General features: G+C 37.9%; 1 protein-coding gene across 7 annotated transcripts in view; it reads left to right on the top strand.

Moving 5' to 3' along the window:
* Positions 1 to 19,546, top strand: part of ITCH (itchy E3 ubiquitin protein ligase) — a 63,118-nt gene that overhangs the window by 161 nt on the left and 43,411 nt on the right. The window contains exons 2-3 of one of the 7 annotated variants that reach the window (XM_087929141.1): positions 5,885 to 6,025; positions 18,001 to 18,091. The exons of 1 other annotated variant lie outside the window; for it this stretch is intronic. In XM_087929141.1, coding sequence (XP_087785267.1) covers positions 18,022 to 18,091 — 70 coding nt within the window. In that variant the 5' untranslated portion in view covers positions 5,885 to 6,025; positions 18,001 to 18,021. 5 more of the 7 variants (XM_087929142.1, XM_087929140.1, XM_087929143.1 and 2 more) reach the window with 5 other exon arrangements.

The raw sequence follows: 19,546 nt of genomic DNA, 5'->3' as shown, positions 1-19,546 counted from the left end.
CGGCTGTTTTTCTGGCTTGGGTAAATGTCTCTCGGGATTTGTCAGGAGAGAGGTGAGGGGAAAGACTGAGGTAGGCCCTGTCTTTGGGGGGGGGGTGTAGATGCGGAAGAAGGAAAGCTTGGTAGCAGGTGGTTCTTCCAGGGTAGGCAGGAGTAATGAGGAGGAGGGGGGGGGTCTCTTCTCCCCTCAGGGAGACCAGGCTCCTTGCTTATTTCCTTCCCCCCACCCCCGGGCCTCTGAGGGTGGCTTTCCCCCCGTTTTGCCGGGGTCGTCCGTGAACTTGTGCCTCCACTCCCGAGTGGGGAGAGAATTTGCTTCCTCACCCGTCGCCCCTCCTCTACCACATCCGCGGCTTTCGGAATCGGTGCATTGTTTCCCCGCCGAAGGGCCCGGGTTGTCCCAGAGGAATATTTAAAATAAGTTCAACGTCGACGAGATGAGCGCTTGGCGCACTTTTAGGACCCGAGGGTGCCCATCGTCAGGCTGACAAGCCCTGCGATAAGAGTTGACAGACCCTATTATGGCTGTGATTACACACGACTGGGGGGAGGTTGGGATGGTCGTTGGATGCAGCACAGAAAAAGGGCTGGTAAAAGGTTCTGGGCTTCTGGAGTGCCCTAAGGAATGGATTGTCTGCAGATACTGTACCTTGAGCCGTTTCTTTTCTTCTTGACCTTGTAGTCTATTTTCAGTTGGCTTCTAATAGTTATTAGTTGAATGTTTTCCCTCTGCTCTTTTGATTCTCTGATTAGATTTGTAGTGTAAGTTAGCCCAAAATGTGGCTGGTTGGTTGGTGATGGATTGTATTGTGTGAAACTAGGCAATTGGGTTAATTTAGGGGCCATAGGTTTACTGTATGGGCAAACATTGCTTCTGACCTCTGTCAGTATGTATGTCTTTGTAATTGATGAACACACTTAACTAATGTATGGTACGGTACTGCAGATCACAACTTATTACCCATCCCCTCCCACTTGTGACTGTATGACTAACTTTATCGCTTGTATACTTATGATTTATATTGACTGTTTTCTAGTATGATTTGATTGCTTATTGTACCCTTTGACTATCATTAAGGGTTGTACCTTATGATTCTTGACTCTTGACGAATGTATCTTTTCTTTTATGTACACTGAGAGCATTTGCACCAAGACAAATTCCTTGTGTGTCCAATCACACTTGGCCAATAAAGAATTCCTATTCTATTCTATTCTATTCTATTCTACTCTACTCTACTCTACTCTACTCTACTCATCGATCACCTGCCCCCTCCACTCCATTGGAAAGCAGCAAATGGTTCGATTATTAGGGTGAGCAGTGCAGTGTGCTTTGATTCAACTTCCTTTCTATCCTTAAAATGTTATGCATTTTAGAAGGTTTAGAGGAACTATGCTCAGTTGTAATTCCTTGACACACATCTATTATGTTTAATTTGCTTTGACACTTAGACTTAAGATGTTAACCATTCCAAATATATCTGCTGCCTAAAGGATGAATCTTCTTGGTGTAAAGCTAAAATGCTTCTCTAGGCTTTTAAAGAGTTATGAGATAAGTATTAAATTCAGTGAATAATTAGCAATGAAGTCATTATTTTGAAAGTGAAGTGTGCAACTGCTGTATTTTGAGGATGCTATTACTCAAAATACAGCAGTTGCACATGTCACTTTCAAAATTACTTTATAACTGAAAATGGGAGATTCTTTTAGTTTAGACTCAGTTCAGTTCTAAAACATAGACTTGCGCAGAAAGAATAATTTGCAAATTACTTAAAATATTATATAGGATGGATTTGGAAAACTTTATATCATCAATATTGTCACTGGAGCAAACTTTTTTGTACGTGAAGTATTTTTTCACATATTGTAATGTGAGAAATACCAGAAAAAAATATAAAGGTATTTTAAATCTGTTGATTAACGGATTTTGTTGAGATTTTTATTCACGCAGCTGAATATTTTATTTTGTCAAAAGCACCAATCTTATAATTAAGCCATTTTGTCAAGTAATGGGCTTTGACAGTTGACATATCCTTACTTGGAATAATCAGATCTGAATATAGTTCCATAGGAAGGGGATAATGAAAGCCTTTTAATTCAATAAAATTAGTTTAATTTGTTTTATTCTTTACCTCAGTAAAGTTTTAACAATGATTTGTAACAATTTAACAATGAGTTTCTTGCTATATGGAAATCATGAGCTGAATGTTGGCCTTGAAGAGTAGGATCATTTGTCTTGTAACACTTGAGAAAATGTGCGATAAATAACAGTATTTGGACTCACTAATTTAAACATATTTTTAAAATATAAGAATTGTTGAATCTCAAGCAATAGTGCAAGATTAAGAATATTAATATTAGTATTAGTAATATGATTTTTTTTTAAATGATATCATGTGACCGCAAATCTGCAGCTCTGACTATCCCTTATAATTGTTCTTCTATCCTGAATAGATAGGAGTTGAAAAACATTCCAAGGAGTATAACATTAGTCACATTAAAACAATTTATGAGAATTATCCATTGCAGTTTTGTTTGTATCTATGCTGAGAGTCTCTTTGTCAGGTAGGCAGAAATAAGTTGTTCTGTCCTATTTTGTAGCACAATAAACTTGTGGGAACAGATAGTATCAGAAGAACTCCAACTTGGCCAGCTTAGAAATATAATTAATGATAAATATTTTCATTTCTTAAGGGATGTTTATATTCAAAAGAGATCTTAAGTTTGTATTTATATATTTGAAAAAGTGAATCAGTTGGAACAGAAATGATAATGGAAATTGACTGGCAAATCGGTACTGGCAGATAAGAGATTTTAAACTTAAATGGGGAGTGTTATAGAGTTTGGGGTTTTTTTATTTTATTGTTACAAATTCCCCCTTACCTTGATCAGGATTAACATTTACTATTTCTCAATTCTAAAAGAGTTTAGGAGGAATGGGAACATTTAGATCCTGTGGATTCAAGCATTAAATGTCACAAAATGCCTCCTTTTTTCCTCTCATCTCACAAAGGTAAGGTGTATGGCAAGTTTGCAGATACAGAAGATCACAAAATTGAATTTCCATTTCCAGAGATGAATCTCTTTCCTAGAAAGGAGTGGAGGTTATTAAGCAATGTTTTATCTGTTGGACTTTATATGTATAGGTCAACATGATAAACCTCTTAAAAGGTAGAGCAGATCAGGGGGGGATTCCACCAGTGTTACTGTCGGTTCGGTGACTACGTTTTGCTCACACATGTAAACCTGAAGCTGTGCTGCCCGGACAGCTGAAAAGCGCTGTGCGCAGGTGCACAGCGTTTGAAAAGCCTCTTTTTTCCTGCTTTTTCAACCTCAGCTGTGCCGCGCAAAGCAGCTGAGGTTGAAAAAGCAGGGAATAAAGGACAGGTAAGAGCCCGGGTGGGCAGGTGGGCCAAAGAGCAGCAAACACAGAACTGGTTTGGTGTCTGCTGCTCTTCAGACCTACTGGTTCTTTAGAACTGGGCAGAACCTGTAGCATCCTACCCCAGAGCAGATTATTGCTTAATTAAAGCTTGTACTTTGCTATTTTTTTAGATATATAAACATCTTTCAAGTTGATTTTCTTTTATGTATATAGGTTGGCTTCTCGCAGTATGCACTTTGTGTTGAATGCCTTCAGATACATTTTTAAATCTGTTTCTTTTTGAAGTTTCACTAATGCAAGCAAACCTAAAGTGATGTTGCTAACTGTTAATAATTTAAATACACTTACTACATTTGACAAAACCACTGTGATTTTTTAAAATGTTCCTCCTTAGAATGAATTGCAATTATTACTTTAATAGTGTACAAGTCATAAAATTTTACAGATTTTTATTCCAATTCTTCTGCTTTTTCTTAGCACAGCAATAATAGTTTCATAACAAATCATATCAAATCAGCAGGATAACATTTTAATTGACCAAATAATCATGATTTTGTGATAGGCCAAAAACTTTATGTTTCATTGTCCAGATATGTTTGGCAGTGAACAGGTAGATATTTTAATGGATCAATGCTAACACTTTGGTGGTACTGTAGCCCAAACAAAGACGTTTTATAATGAAGTAATGCATTCTATGTGGGATTGCCCTTGAAGTCACCTGAAAACCTCAACTAGTTCAGAATGCAGCAGCACGCAGAGTAATAGGGAATCCTAGGTTTGCCCATGTAACACCATTGTTGCATGACTTCTAGTTTCTGCAATCAAGGCACTAGTCATACAGTTAAAGCTCTATATGACACTGGGCCATGTCACTGTGGGACTAAGTACCAGTTCAGATATGATGATTATGCTCCTAGTGGTCCTTTCCACTAAATATATTGTCATAGGAAGCTAGGAATCATGTCTGTTTCGTGGCAGCCCGTGCCCTATGGAAGAGTCACCCCCTGAAGTTCAGTAGGTCTCCACTTTTAGCTTGCTTTAAGGCTTTGAAGATTTGGCTTTTCCCAGGCATTGGGATAAGATTAGATAGCACATCAAAACTGATTTAGCACCAAGGTTGGTTTTTTTAAATTGGCTGAGTTTTATAGCTTTAATATGGTTTTATGTAACTTCTGATTTTTGATTGTGAGATTCCCAGATTCCCGTGAGATTTGTTGCCACATATTCAATATCAAGTTCTAGTCAAGAAATCTCAAAAAAAAATTATCTGAAACCTGGTTTACATGTGTATATAACTGGGGTAAGTTGGCAAAGTAATACAAGAGTTGAAAAAGTGACAGTTCAGGAGAAGTGAGAAGGGTGGGAACATAAGAAAGAGACTCAAAACAACAATTCTGTTTGTTGTGCATGGGAATTGAGGGAAATGCTGGTAAACTTTGAAGATTCTGTGATATCCTACAACAATGAAGTAGTATTCCTTGTGCTTGTTTCCTGACATGGCCTGTTTTGAAGGGGTGACATTAGAATACTCCCTTATATCTCTTTTAAGAATGAGGACTCAGATTGTTGGGGGCAGTATGCTGACATTGTAAACCTCACATAAAGTCCCCAATCTTTCAGGGTCTGTGGACCAGGGCAGCAGGCGGGGGAGATGGGATGGTTTCACATGTGTGTCCACTGCTTGTGCAAATGGAGCTTTGTGTGCTCAACCACTGCTTGTATAGCGAGTTCCCAGTGGGCCATAGAACAGGTCCAGGCTGCGAACTAGGGATTGGGGACCCTTGCTGTAAAGCACTAAGGAATAGTATGTAAGTTTAAGTGCTATTGCTAATTAAAATATAAGTACAGATAGTCCTTGACTTACAACCATTCATTTAGTCACAGTGTCACTAAAATCTACAACTGTTGCAACATCTCCACGGTCACATGATAAAGATTTGGGCACTTGCCCACTAGCATGTATTTACGATGACTGCAGCATCCTGGGGTCATATCATCGCTATTGGCAATCTTCCCAACTGGTTTCTGACAAGCAAAGCCGATGGGGAAGCCAGATTTTCTTAAGGACCACACTTTTTTCTTAACAACTGGAGTGATTTGCTTAGTAACAATGGCAAAAAAGATTGTAATATCAGGTGCGATTCACTTAACAACCACCTTGCTTGGTACTGGAAATTCCGGTCCTAGTTGTGGTTGTAAATCAATGATAACCTGTACAGTACAACCTCAGTTTAACCAATCATTTAGAATGAAAGGATGAAGTTATATCTGAATTTCATTACATAATTACTTGACTTTATATCATCTGCATAGTTATATTGTCACACAAATGATGTAAATTACTGTAACCAGCATAAAATATTAATGTAATTCTGCAAACAATACACTTGGCATAAATTTATGTGAATTGTTTGAAGTAATTTGGATTCATTGTATTTAATCTGTTTAGAAATAATGAAGAAACTATTGTTCCTTGTATACAAAATCTGAAATTTTGTTTTAGATTCTACAAAGAAACATCAACAAAATTCTTCAATGCTTTTTGGATGAATTTTGGGATTCAGATTGGTTTGGAGATTACTGCCTAGCTATTTCCCTAACCTTTATGATCTCCATGGATATGAACCATGTAGGCTGAAGCTAGGTAAACTCATAATATAATTACCAAATTTGCATGACTTAATTTTTTGTAAACTATAGTCTATTTTTATATAATAATTCCTTTTATTTGTGAGAGCTCATTAAAATATTGAGTATCTGTCCATTATGATTAAATGTGCAGTGCCGGTGTTCACTCTGCTAAGCATTCAGAAAATGTGTGAAATGATTTATAGAATTATGATTAAAATATTTTGAGCATTTTCCCAATTTGGTATGTTCAAAAGTTTGAGCTCATATTCTAGAAATACTAATCTACATTGTCACGTAATTTTATACATAAAATATTATCAATTAGTAAAAGTTATTAGGTATCTGTTTCATATAGAGCCATGTTGGTGAACCTATGGCACATGTGCCGGAAGCGGCACACTGAGCCACTTCTGCCAGCATGCGAGAGCTCGCCTGGAAGAGCTCTACTGTGCATGCGTGTGTGCCGCTGCCACCCGACAGCTTATTGTTGGGTATCAGGCGTGCATGCATGGGGAGCTGGGGTGTGTGGGAGACGTGTCTGCTTGCACAGAGTTGCATGGGGATCATGTGCAGGTGCATGGCGCACGGGGGATTGCATGCACATGTGCAGAGATGCGCAGTCCGCATGGGGAGTCGTATGCGCAGGGATGTGAGGGTGGTCACGCATTGCCTTCTGGGTGCTGGCACGTGAGCAAGCAATCACACATGCAATTATCGGCACGGCAGCCAAAAAAGTTTAGCCACCACTGATACAGAGGAAGCTCTTTCCGCAGTTCTCCCGACTTCAGTCTCAGATACTTGATTAAGCCAGGAATGGACAGCTTCACTGTAAAGAATGTTCAGAAGGCTGTTTGCAAAATTCCACAAAGCTTTGTCTTGATGAATCCAGGGCCTCCTTTTTTTCCTTCCAGAGAAAATTGGTTTATTACCAGAGAGACCTGGAGTATTCTGAGCTCAGCCTCTTGCCCCTGAGGATATTAGTCATTATTTGACTTGGGCCAAGTGTAGCAAAGGACAGATTTTTATCTGAGTCCAGGTTTTATATTCTTAAGTGTGTTGGTCTGAAACATGAACTTGGTATATCTTAGCTGTTGATTAACTAGTTGTTTAATGGTGTGAGTCCAGAGTTTCATAAAAATGTAGTTCCAGACAAGTGTTTGGAATTTAACATTTATATCTGTTTATTGGAGTTCAAATTCTTAGTCTTCAGTCTTTAAAAAAAAAATTAATATACTAAAAAATGAATTCCCTGCAGTATAATTGCAAATGTGTATTATGTAGTCTTAGAAAGACTACAAATAGAAGTGCTAAGTAATAGTGAGTAATTAGCTATGTTATAATTTGACGCAGAGTCGTAGGTTCTGGCACCACTATACTAATTTGGAGGCATATTCTGGATATTCTCTCTAAATGTGTCTCTGATAATCATTTTATGAATAGGCACAATTGTCTATTCATACACTGCCTACCAGTGTAGGCATGGTCAATCACAAAATGTTGAATTAACACAAGAAAAATTAAATCAGTGTGATTAAATCAATGTGAAGGGATGGGATTTGTTACAAATACTGAAATTTTCAATCCGCTCAGATTTCCCAGAATATTCCCTTTTACATCCAACTTCCCATCCAGAAGTTGGCATGCATCCAGCCATGACGTTAGTTAGAGCCGTACAACGTTTTTATGTTTTAAGAATGATTACAGTACTCAGAGGCATTCTTGTGAATAAAAATACAGGCAGTTTGTCTTGCAAATATAATAAAAGCCAAGTAAGGGAAGGTAGATTGAGACCACAGATACCATATAGTGTATTCCTGTCTGGAAGTACTCTTGGTAAGGAGACTAGTAAAATTGTAAGTATATGTGCATAAAATAGAAGTTTTACCTATTTGAAAAGATTTCAGCCTACATTTTGTAATCTTTTATTTCTTTGCTGTGTTGTGTTTATTTATTAAATTTGGAGACCACTTGATTTCTGAAAGACTCTGGAGCAGTTTGTCATTGACAAAATTACAAACATTTGTAGATAATTGTGTAATAATTTTCACAGAGGAAAAATTAATAAAAAGACATATGTTTCTAACAACATCCAGAAGAGCTGTAGCGTGGGAGACATATGAATCTCTATGGCATCATAACAGAGAAAATGTATTACCTAGATTCTGATCGATGATGTTACTTGGTTGAGAGGATCTTGATCATGCCCTTTCTGGCACTAATGATGTTACTTAATTTGGGTAATGAAACATCTGCAAGAAAATAACCAAGCTCAAGGAGCACCAAGGTCCGTCCCTTCATGTCCTTTTTGCTTAATCTTCCTGAATGGGCAGAAACAGTTTTCTTCAGAATCCTTCATATAATCAGGCTGTATACCATGTACAGCTTTATAGTGATAATCAGAACCTTAAATTGCACTACGAAGTGAACTGGTAATGAATACAACTCAAGAAGCAGGGATGACATGAATATAATGTGACCATATGGCTTCTTAAATCCTCCCTGTTTTCCCCAAAAGGATGAGAGAGGCCCCTCCTTTCCCTTCACTCTGTCCCACAGTTATGATTAAGCATTTACAATTTTGTTATAATTAAGTACTGTATATATATTTATATATAAATAGATAAATATATATTTATATATATATATATATATATATATATATATATATATATATATATATATATATGGATGGATCTTTGGTTGTTCGGGTTTTCTCCCGCGTAAGGTTCGAAGTATCTAGGCAACGTTTCGATGAAGTCTCATTCATCATCTTCAGGCTTCTATCTTCGGCTCTGTGCTTCTCAGAGTGATGTGAGATTGCAGCTGCTTCTTTTAACTGCTAGTGGGGGTGGGACTTGATTGGGTGGGGGCTTGGCTGTGTTCTGATTGGGTGGGGGTTGGCCGTGTTCTGATTGGCTGGAGGCGTGTTCTGTTCAGGTGGGGGCTTGGTTGTGCTCAGGTTAGTCTTAGTTGCTGGGGGATTTGAGTTGGTGAGCTGTGATCTTGCTGTTTGGCTTGAGTTCGTGGTCGTGCTGCATCTTCATAGTGGGTGTCGGTTTGCTTCATGTATGGCTCGGAGGGGTTTGAAGTGGGTAGTGATGCAGCTGCAGTGCGGCTTCTGGTCCGTGGTCGTGTCTCATCTTCTGAGTGGGTGTGAGTCTGTTTTCTACATGGAAGTGTGGTGGTGGCATCTTGTGTGGCTCTCATGGGTGTGGGTCTGGTGTCATTCTTCATGTTAGGTACTCGTCTGTTCATGAGGGCGGGTTTCCAAATGGCTGGAAGGCGGGAGGTGTCATCTCGTTTGTTCATGCTGTGTGGGCGTTTTTCTATCTCTATGGCTTCTCTGATTATTCTTCTGTTGAAGTGTTCGGTTTTGGCGATAGTTCTGGTATTTTTAAAGTCAATCTCATGTCCTGTGGCTTTGAGGTGTTGGACCAGGGAAGAGGTCATTTCTTCTTTTTTGATTGAGTTCTTATGTTCTTCAATGCGTGCACTTATTCTTCTGTTAGTTTGTCCAATGTATGTGGTGGGGCAGGCAGGGCAGGGGATTTCGTATACTCCTTGGTTTTCTAATTCGATTTTGTCTTTGGGGTTTCTTAGGATGGTGGATATTTTTCTGTTTGTGCAGAATGCTGTTTTAATGTTGTGTTTTTGGAGGATCTTGCTGATTTTGTCTGTAGTGCCTTTTATATATGGGAGGAGGGCTTTGCCGTTTTCTTGTTCTCTGTCTTGGATTTTGGTTGGGGTTTCTTTTTGGATTAGGTGGGTAATCTTTCTTTGGAATCCATTGGCTGTTAGTACGTTGGTGAGAGTGTGTAGTTCGGTTTTTGGTGTTGTTCATCGGCTAAGCATTTTGTTCTGGAGATGAGTGTCTCGGCCACGGAATTGATCTGTGCTGGGTGGTGGTGTGAGAGTGCATGTAGATAGCGGTTAGTATGTGTTTTCTTCTGGTAGATGGTGTGTCCTAGGGAGCCATTGGATCTTTTGTATACCAAGACATCTAGGAAGGGAAGTTGATTGTTGGCTTCTGTTTCCATGGTGAATTGTATTTTGGGGTGTAGGCTGTTGAGGTGTGTGAGGAAGTTGTTCAGTTTTTCTTTCCCATGTGGCCAGATTATGAAGGTGTCATCTACGTATCTGAGCCAGAGTTTGGGTTTGTGGTCGTATTTTTCTAGAGCTTGTGTTTCAAAGTGTTCCATGTAGAGGTTTGCGATAACAGGTGAGAGGGGTGATCCCATGGGTGCTCCTTCTATTTGTTTGTATTTTTGTCCATTGTAGGTGAAGTATGTATTGGATAGGCAGTGGTTGGTCAGATCTAGGATGTGCTTGGGGGGGTTGTATTTGTTTTGGATGGCTGTCAAGGCTTCTTTTATTGGCACTTGGGTGAAGAGGGATATGACATCAAAGCTTACTAGTAGGTCGCTGGGTTGTAAGTTTTGTTTCTTTATGATCTCGATGAACTGGAATGAGTTTCTTATGTGTGAGTTGATGGATTCTGCATTTTAATTCATCAACCATTATCTCTGAAAAAAACAATTTCTTTTCAACGTTTTACTATTTCTGTATTTCTTTATTTCATGCACCGGTTTCTTATTGCTTCTCCTCTCCCTCTTTTCCCCATATCTTTTCTCATTACAGTTTATATCCCTCTCTTTCTTAATATCTTCCTTTCCCCTTTTCTGCTGGGTCTTTCTGCCTTTCCCGACTTCACAGGTGTACCCTTTGATTGCCTTCTTAAATCACAACTTTTTAACCTTCCTTCTTTCCCCACTTCTTTGTAGTGTTCTTTGTGTTGTCTATTTAAAATGTCTTCTCCTTGAATGGACTCCTCCTCCTCTGAAGCTCTTTCTTCTTGTTCTTCAATCGCCATTTCCATTTTTTCCTAACACAGAGCAAAGTGATTCCCCTCTTTCCTGTAGTAATTCTCTCATATTTTTAAGTTCCATTTTTAATTCCTGAAGAGATATCATCATTACACACTCTTATATTTTATGATTGTTAAAGTCCACAAAAAAACACTTTTACTTTCCTTCTTTCTTCTTTCAATTTTCTAAAGTTTTCAGTTATTCCAGCCCAGGGTCAATACCAAAAACATCAATCAATCCCACAGTCAGTCTTTCCTTGCTTTTTCCTTTATTCTGGTTCTGCTTTCACTTTCTAAGATTCTTACTTTGTTTCAATATTTCTTTAATGTTATATCCACACAAGTTCATTCAGAAACAGGATGCTTTTCGTTTTGTTTGAGCTCAAGTTTTTGTCAAAAGGTGGCACTCTCCATTATACAAAGTCTTCACCTTTTTCCCCTATTTTTTTATTTAGGGTTTTTTGAACCTCAATATTCCAACACAGTCCAGTCTCAAATTTGTAAACTTTATTATTATTATTTTTTGACAATCTTAAGTCCAGCTTTATTTTATGCCTGTTTATTCCCAAAATATTTTAGTCCAATTTAGTTAAATCTTTAGTTCCAGCTTCTTCCTTTCCCGGTTCGAAGCCCCATTTAGCTGTCAAAAATATTTTCTTATTTTTTTTCCTGTGCCTTTATAATTTCGCCGGTCACTTTTCTTTTCTTAAAAATTCTATGTTACCTTAATCCCAGGGTACTTTTGTTTAGTTGTATTGCCCAGTTGTCCCGGTTCAGATGTTATCCATCTCTTTCTTCCCTCCTGCACAAATCTTAATCCAGATGAGTCCTCCTCTTCGGGGTGGCCATTTTAAACCACCGCTGCAGTCGTCTTCGGGGGGGGGAGACCAAGCCCAGGGGGGAGATGCGGCTCCCCACAACCTGGCTTGCGGCTTCCCCTTACTCCACTGCCCCTCCAAGGCAGCTTCATCTCCTAATCGTAATAATCAGGGCTCTCCAACAAAAGAGCACAGACCATAGCTGCAGAGAGCCGCACTCTACAGTCTATCAGGGAGGAGGCTCCGCCTTCTTCCCCCCCCCCCCAGTCCTTTCAACTTGGGGTTATGTTACTAGGTCTGGCAGGTGTATAAAAAGATAAACCGTAAGTGGTTTATCTTCTTTTGCATTCTATGAATTTGGTTTCCTTCTTTACAGATATTAGATTACTTTGTCAAGTAAAATATTTGGTTTAGTTTTTGAAAATTTTAGGAGTTATACATTTTGCTCTGGCCAAGTACCTAGTGAGAATCAAATTGTTTCCAAGATGATGTTAGTCATTGTGATGAACATACAGGATGCAAACCGATGTCATGTCAAAAGTCCAAAATATACTGTTTGTATACATTAAACAGAAACATTTATTGTAAAGTTTATATAAAGGTTTATATATGTTTATAAAAAAATTCTTAGAATGCATAAAATTTTCTGCCTACAGAGAACCCAACTCTTTAACCAGCTATTCTCTAGTAGCACTTGTTTTTCTGAGATAATCATAATTCATGTTGTAGATTAAGATGGATCAGTATGTGCTAATTTTGTATTTCTATGCATTTATGTTTCATATTATTTAACTTTAGATTTTTGTTGTTTTCTTTTACTAATTATTATAGTTAGTTTTAAGTCTAGATAAAATACTAGATTATTAATAAATGTAAATATTGATATTTTTAAAGATGGAAGCTTTATTATAGAAGGACAGTGTGGAAAGTTGTAACATACAAATTCCTCTGAAATTGCATTCCATTTCTGCATTAGAAAGTAATCTGTCATATTTTATTTATATAAATCTTTGAATTATAGTCATTAAACTATTTCTATTTATGCAGTTAATACTAGTATGTGGGAACTGTAATTAATGCTGCAAACAATATGATTTTCATTATTTGTTGTAAGAATGAAGTCTTCAGTGAACAAAAGAATTATTTATTGTTATGATATGTATAATAATGGTATATATAAGCTATTAAAGGGAAGGGAAATTATCTTGTTTATTGTGCCATGATTAGTTTTAATTGCTTCTTAGCCTGCAGAAGGATCCCTTGTAGTAAAACAATCTGTTTCTGTGGAGCTATGTTCAAATCTCAGATATCTTTACAGTTTGAGACCAATTAGGAATTTGCTCCATATTTTTTACATATAAGTGTTTGAGTATATATGCACACCAATATAAGTTACTGTTTTTTATTTTAATTTCAAGTTTTAATGAATGGGACTTCATTAACAATCTCCCAGTATTGTTAAGTAGTAAAAACTCAGATTTTTTGTGCCTCAGATAAGAAGTAAAGTTCTAAAATAAGATTACATAATTCTAGTTGTGAGATTTGAGAAATATGCAGTTGTACCTGTAAATGTGGATTTTCTGGTAATGTCCAATTTACGTAAAAACATGCTTATGTTATGAAGATCTCAGCTTTCTTAAAAAAGCAGATTCTGTTATCCATGAAAAATACTGTTTTGTTTTTAAATCACAGAAAAAGCAGTGATAGCTGCTTTTTTCTCTGAATAATATTTTGGGCAAATGGTCATCAAAATCGTAATCAAGAGACTGTGAGTTCTCATGTGGCTTTAGGCATGAAAGCCGCCGGTGGCTTAGGGCCAGTCACTCTCTTTTAGCCCAATCCACAGGATTGTTGTGGGAAAAATAGGAAGGAAGAAAATTTGTTATGTTCACCCCTTTGAGTTATTTATAAAATAATAATGGCAGGATATATACAAATACATTTCTCAAAAATTCTTACAATAATATTAGGAGGTGGCAATATACACTGCTCAAAAAAAACAAAGGGAACACAAAAATAAGACATCCTAGATCTGAATGAATGAAATATTCTTATTAAATACTTTGTTCATTACATAGCTGAATGTGCTGACAACAAAATCACACAAAAATTATCAATGGAAATAAATTTAGCAACCCATGGAGGTCTGGATTTGGAGTTCCACTCAAAATTAAAGTGGGAAAAAACACTAGGCTGATCCAACTTTGATGTAATGTCCTTAAAACAAGTCAAAATGAGGCTCAGTAGTGTGTGTGGCCTCCATGTGCCTGTATGACCTTCCTACAACGCCTGGGCATGCTCCTGATGAGGTGGCGGATGGTTTCCTGAGGGATCTCCTCCCACACCTGAACTAAAGCATCCCCCAACTCCTGGACAGTCTGTGGTGCAACGTGGTGTTGGTGGATGGAGCGAGACTTGATGTCCCAGATGTGCTCAATTGGATTCAGGTCTGGGGAACGGGCGGGCCAGTCCATAGCATCAATGCCTTCATCTTGCAGGAACTGCTGACACACTCCAGCCACATGAGGTCTAGCATTGTCGTGCATTAGGAGGACCCAACTGCACCAGCATATGGTCTCACAAGGGATCTGAGGATCTCATCTCGGTACCTAATGGCAGTCAGGCTACCTCTGGCGAGCACATAGAGGGCTGTGCGGCCCCATAAAAAAATGCCACCCCACACCATTACTGACCACTGCCAAACCGGTCATGCTGGAGGATGTTGCAGGCAGCAGAACGTTCTCCACAGCGACTCCAAACCATGTCACGTCTGTCACATGTGCTCAGTGTGAACCTGCTTTCATCTGTGAAGAGCACAGGGCGCCAGTGGTGAATTTGCCAATCTTGATGTTCTCTGGCAAATGCCAAACATCCTGCACAGTGTTGGGCTGTAAGCACAACCCCCACCTGTGGACGTCGGGCCCTCATATCACCCTCATGGAGTCTGTTTCTGACCATTTGAGCAGCCACATGCACATTTGTGGCCCGCTGGAGGTCATTTTGTAGGGCTCTGGCAGTGCTCCTCCTGTCTCTCCTTGCACAAAGGCAGAGGTAGTAGTCCTGATGCTGGGTTGTTGCCCTCCTATGGCCTCCTCCATGTTTTCTGCTGTACTAGCCTGTCTCCTGGTAGCACCTCCATGCTCTGGACACTACGCTGACAGACACAGCAAACCTTGCCACAGCTTGCATTGATGTGCCATCCTGGATGAGCTGCACTACCTGAGCCACTAGTTGTGTTGTAGACTCCATCTCATGCTACCACTAGAGTGAAAGCACCGCCAGCATTCAAAAGTGACCAAACCATTAGCCAGAAAGCATAGGAACTGAGAAGTGGTCTGTGGTCACCACCTGCAGAACCACTCCTTTATTGGGGGATGTCTTGCAAACTGCCTATGCTTTCCACCTGTTGTCTATTCCATTTGCAGAACAGCATGTGAAATTGATTGTCAATCAGTGTTGCTACCTAAGTGGACAGGTTGATTTCACAGAAGTGTGATTGACTTGGAGTTACATTGTGTTGTTTAAGTGTTCCCTTTATTTTTTTGAGCAGTGTACTATAGAAGAGCACCACCCTTAGGCTCTCTGTAGTGTCCTTCCAACAACAAAGGTAAAAAAAAAAACCCTGATTAAATAATCTCACTTAACTGATTAGAAGATGAGATGGCTGTTCATTTTGGTTTCTTATAAGTTTACTTATTCCTGTCCTTGTAATGCTGATTGAACATGTATTGTGACTTTACAAAAAGGCACTGCTTATGTGATTAAAATTAGTGGGAAAGGAAATCATAATATTCAATTATTTTTAACAAGGTAACATTTTCAGAAGGAAAGCAGATTACAGAGACTTGTATTCCTGGGTATGCATACAGATTTGTAGTGATAATTCCAATGTTTTGTTACTGGATCAAAGTTAGTTGAGATAAGAAGAAGCAGAATTCCTGAGCAGAATATTAGTTACTATAATTTGGAATTGGGTGGCAAATAAATTTAGTACATCATCATTATTATTATGTGTGAGTAATTTACAGTTAGATTCATAGTCTAAGACTGGTGGAAACTTAACAATTCAAGTCCTAATTAAGGATTTATTATGGTTCATCACATAGCCATATTTTTAGATTGGATTTGGCTTTTTTGCCCATCTCCTGAGTCCTTCCCAAGTCCTTCAACTTGGGATAGGCTGATGTTGTTAAACATATCATCACAGGATTGCAAGTAAAGCTGCCTTTTGCAATTGGTGGTTTTTGTCAATGCCAATATTATTATTATGTTCACAAAAATATAAAATTAGAGCTGCGGCTCTTTAGCTAGTGTTGGCCTTCATACCCATTGAGTTTTTCCCAAGGGATATTGTAAGATATTGTAATGTATCAGTGTAATATATGTATGGAACCAAGTAGTGTAACTTTTTGTAATTGACAGTTGCAACTTTTGTCAATATGCATATTTTTTAAGAACTTTCAAACAAATTGGTACGGCACCCAGTGTGTCAATAACCTCTGGAACCACCAAGACTGGCTTATGCAGAAACCTTTTAATTTTTATACTTTTAAATATTCAAACAATCTTAAACATATTGTCTTTAATTGTTACATCACGGATTTCCATCTTGCAGCTGGAGACTGAGGGCAGAATAACCAGCCAACTTTTATCTAATATTGGAAAGAATACAATGAAGACTCACCTTTAAGGATAGTTATTCACAGGCTTATGCCTGCATTTTTTTTTCTCTGTAAAACAAAAAACCATTTAAAAGCCCAATGGCAGTCAGTTCAGTTTTCTTGGGAAAGAGTATATATTTATTCCATTTGTCATACCATAGATCTGACAACAACAAGCAAAACCTGACTTGTTCTTTGCAAAATTAGTGAATTTTATGTATTCTTTCACCATCAGAAATATTTGCTTTGGGGAAGTAGGAATTGAGAATTGATTGCAGGGAGAACGAAGGATACAGAGGATTTGGCTTCTTTCTATCCTCTGTAGTTTTTATGCTCATTTGTATGCATCATTCATGGGCTCTTTTTGTGTAAAAAAAGACAAATGTTAATGGGTCACTTTGCCAGAGTACTCCTTCTCTCTAATACAAAGTCATATTAGTTAGTAAGAAGAATATCTTAATTGTTTTCTTTGTGCATTTCCAAAAAAATGAAGGGGTGGGTGGGTGACATAAAGATTGGAAAATTAACTAAAGAAAACCCACACATTCATGAACTTAAGGATTTGGAAGTAGAACTTTAGATTCTTTTCTCAGCTACTTTGAGATCTGCTAATATGTTTTGAGCTAGCTGTGCAAGTTTTAAAAAAGCATAGGATTTTCACAAGAAAAATGAAGACAATCTTGAGCTTCTCCACATAATATAGGAGTTATGAAGATTCATATTTTACCTTGCAGATAACCATGCAAAGCAAAAGCAACCAGTCTAAGCAAATACTTGGAGTGGGGAAAATAGTTGCTCAAGTACATGTTATTAATATATCACATAAAATGTTTAATTAATTATTTGGCTGTTGTGAAGGATTGCTCGTTATTGATTTCTGTGGGATATCTTTCAAAACCTATGTGTAACCACTGTAAGATCTATTTGAAAATGGAAGAAATGCCACCTACTTTTAACTCCTAAAACAACAACCAAAAATATATATAAATTTATACTGAGCTTCATAGTAGTCTTTCATTTATGTAAATTTGGGCCACACTATCCTGACATTATTTTTAAGAGATGTAGTGGCTATCTAAATTTTAGGTCAAGTAGAAGACTTGTAAAATACAATATGTTGAATAAGGTGGCAACATCCTAATTAGGTTGAATTAGGAAGTTGTAAAATTAATCTAGTGATTGTTTTTCTTGGACTTACCTGCCTGGCATTATAGTAATTATTATTCTACTTTATAATTTGCATATCCTTACTTTGTTCCATGTTAAGGCTATTTTACTTTCTCCTTTATTTTATTTTTATTTATTTATATTTCATGTTTCTAGACCACCCATCTCATTCCTTCCTTGCTACTGATTGTTTTGCTAACAAGGATCTGTCTGGGATAGGACAAAAGGAGACCATTTTTATTATTTACCTTATCAAATACTAAGAGCTGTTGATAATTGTGTTAATAGTCTTAATTACCTTCAATTAATATTGCTGCTTCATTTCTGTGTTTCATGAACACATATTCTTTATTGACTATGTGCTTCTGGTGCTTCTTTGATTTAACCAGTTTATATATACACTTGACTGTCCTACCATGTTGTTAAGGAGTGCAGCGTTTGTTCTTAAAATAGTATTTTTATTGAATTCTTTACCTAGGTTCATGTTCCTTCCTATGGTATGGCTGGGAATGGGTCAAACTCAGAGTGTATCAGTGGACCAACTATGAAATCACAGCTTCAGGTAACTGGTAAGTCTGTCTATCAGTCCTGTGGTTTGATTCAGATACTTTCTCTTTGACAGCATCACCAAATACGTTCTGTTTCTTTTTTATTATGTTTGAAAAATGTTACATGTTTTATTATATAAGAAACATTAGGTAATTAACAAACAGATTAATTGATTATGTGCTATCAAATCAGTATCACCTCTTAGCTACATAGTTATTTTCCACGAATTAAACAAATATACAATAATAAAAATACAAGATTAAAACTCTAATACATCACCAATGCCATGGTATTATCCTCGCAAGGAAAAATTTTTTTAGCTCACTTTACATAATGACACAATGCCTGAGGGAAGAGCTATGTCTTAACAGCATTCAGGAAGCAAGAAATATACAGTTTTCCCTATCTCAGCTTTATATCTACCCTATTCCATACAATAGGTGAAGCTATGGAGAAAACTTGCTTGCTAGATCCCACCAGATGACAACTGCTGCATTCTGGACCAGTTGAATTTTGGGGGATGATCTTCAAGGGCAGCCCCATATAAAGAAAGTGTCTCTGGTTTGGGGTCACCTGGTTCTAGAGAGTTGCTGTCTTTAACTGTCAATAGACTACTCCTCAATAGAGCTGTTGCACAAATTGTGTGTCCTTCTGGACTTGACACATCAAGACAAAGTATACAAATTCATCTTGTGCACTCATTCCTGGAGGGAGAAGCTCTGCTAATGTTCACTTGATCTCTAGCCAGTTCTCATTTGGACTTTGCAATAATTCAAAGTAAGAAGTACAGCAGGGGTGGGATTCTACCAGTTCGCACCTATTCGATAGAACTGGTTGTTAACTTTCTAAGCAGTTTGGAGAACTGGTTGTTAGAAGAAATTACTGGTCTAATTCTGTAAGGAAGGCAGGAAGGAAACATTCGGGTGTTGCTTACAGAAATTGCCTCTCCATTAACCCTTCTTGGCAGGACCAGACTTCCTGTCTCAGGAAAATCTCTGGAGTTTTTTCCCCCTTCTTTGCTGGTACTTTGCTTGTGTGGAATGACCATTCAAAGTTACAATGGCACTGAAAAAATTGACTTATGACCATTTTTCACACTTACGACTGTTGCAGCATCCCCACAGTCATGAGAGGCCGGGCGAGGAGATACGTGTCTCGATGTGAGCGATATTAAATTGGCCACACCTAGCCAATAAAATGACAAGCCATGTCCACCCAGTCACATGACCACCAAGCCACGCCCACCACCTTAAGCCACGTCCACAGAACTGGTTTTTACAATTTTTGAATCCCAGCCCTGAAGTACAGTAGTCCATTGTACTAGAGAAGTACATGAGTATCATTCTGAATATATGCTGAATCTTCTTTTTAAAGTTTGTTCTGTTTTAGAAATATTTTAGAAGCACTGCCTTTTTAAGTACTCATGACTTTTGCATATATTAGGGACTTCTAAATGAAAGTCTTCCTTTAATCAG

This window comes from Pseudonaja textilis, chromosome 3, assembly GCF_049901715.1.
Source record: "Pseudonaja textilis isolate UNSWEBS1 chromosome 3, rPseTex1.2, whole genome shotgun sequence".
In the NCBI taxonomy this organism is placed as follows: domain Eukaryota; kingdom Metazoa; phylum Chordata; class Lepidosauria; order Squamata; family Elapidae; genus Pseudonaja; species Pseudonaja textilis.
This window is presented reverse-complemented; position numbering and strand designations above follow the sequence as displayed.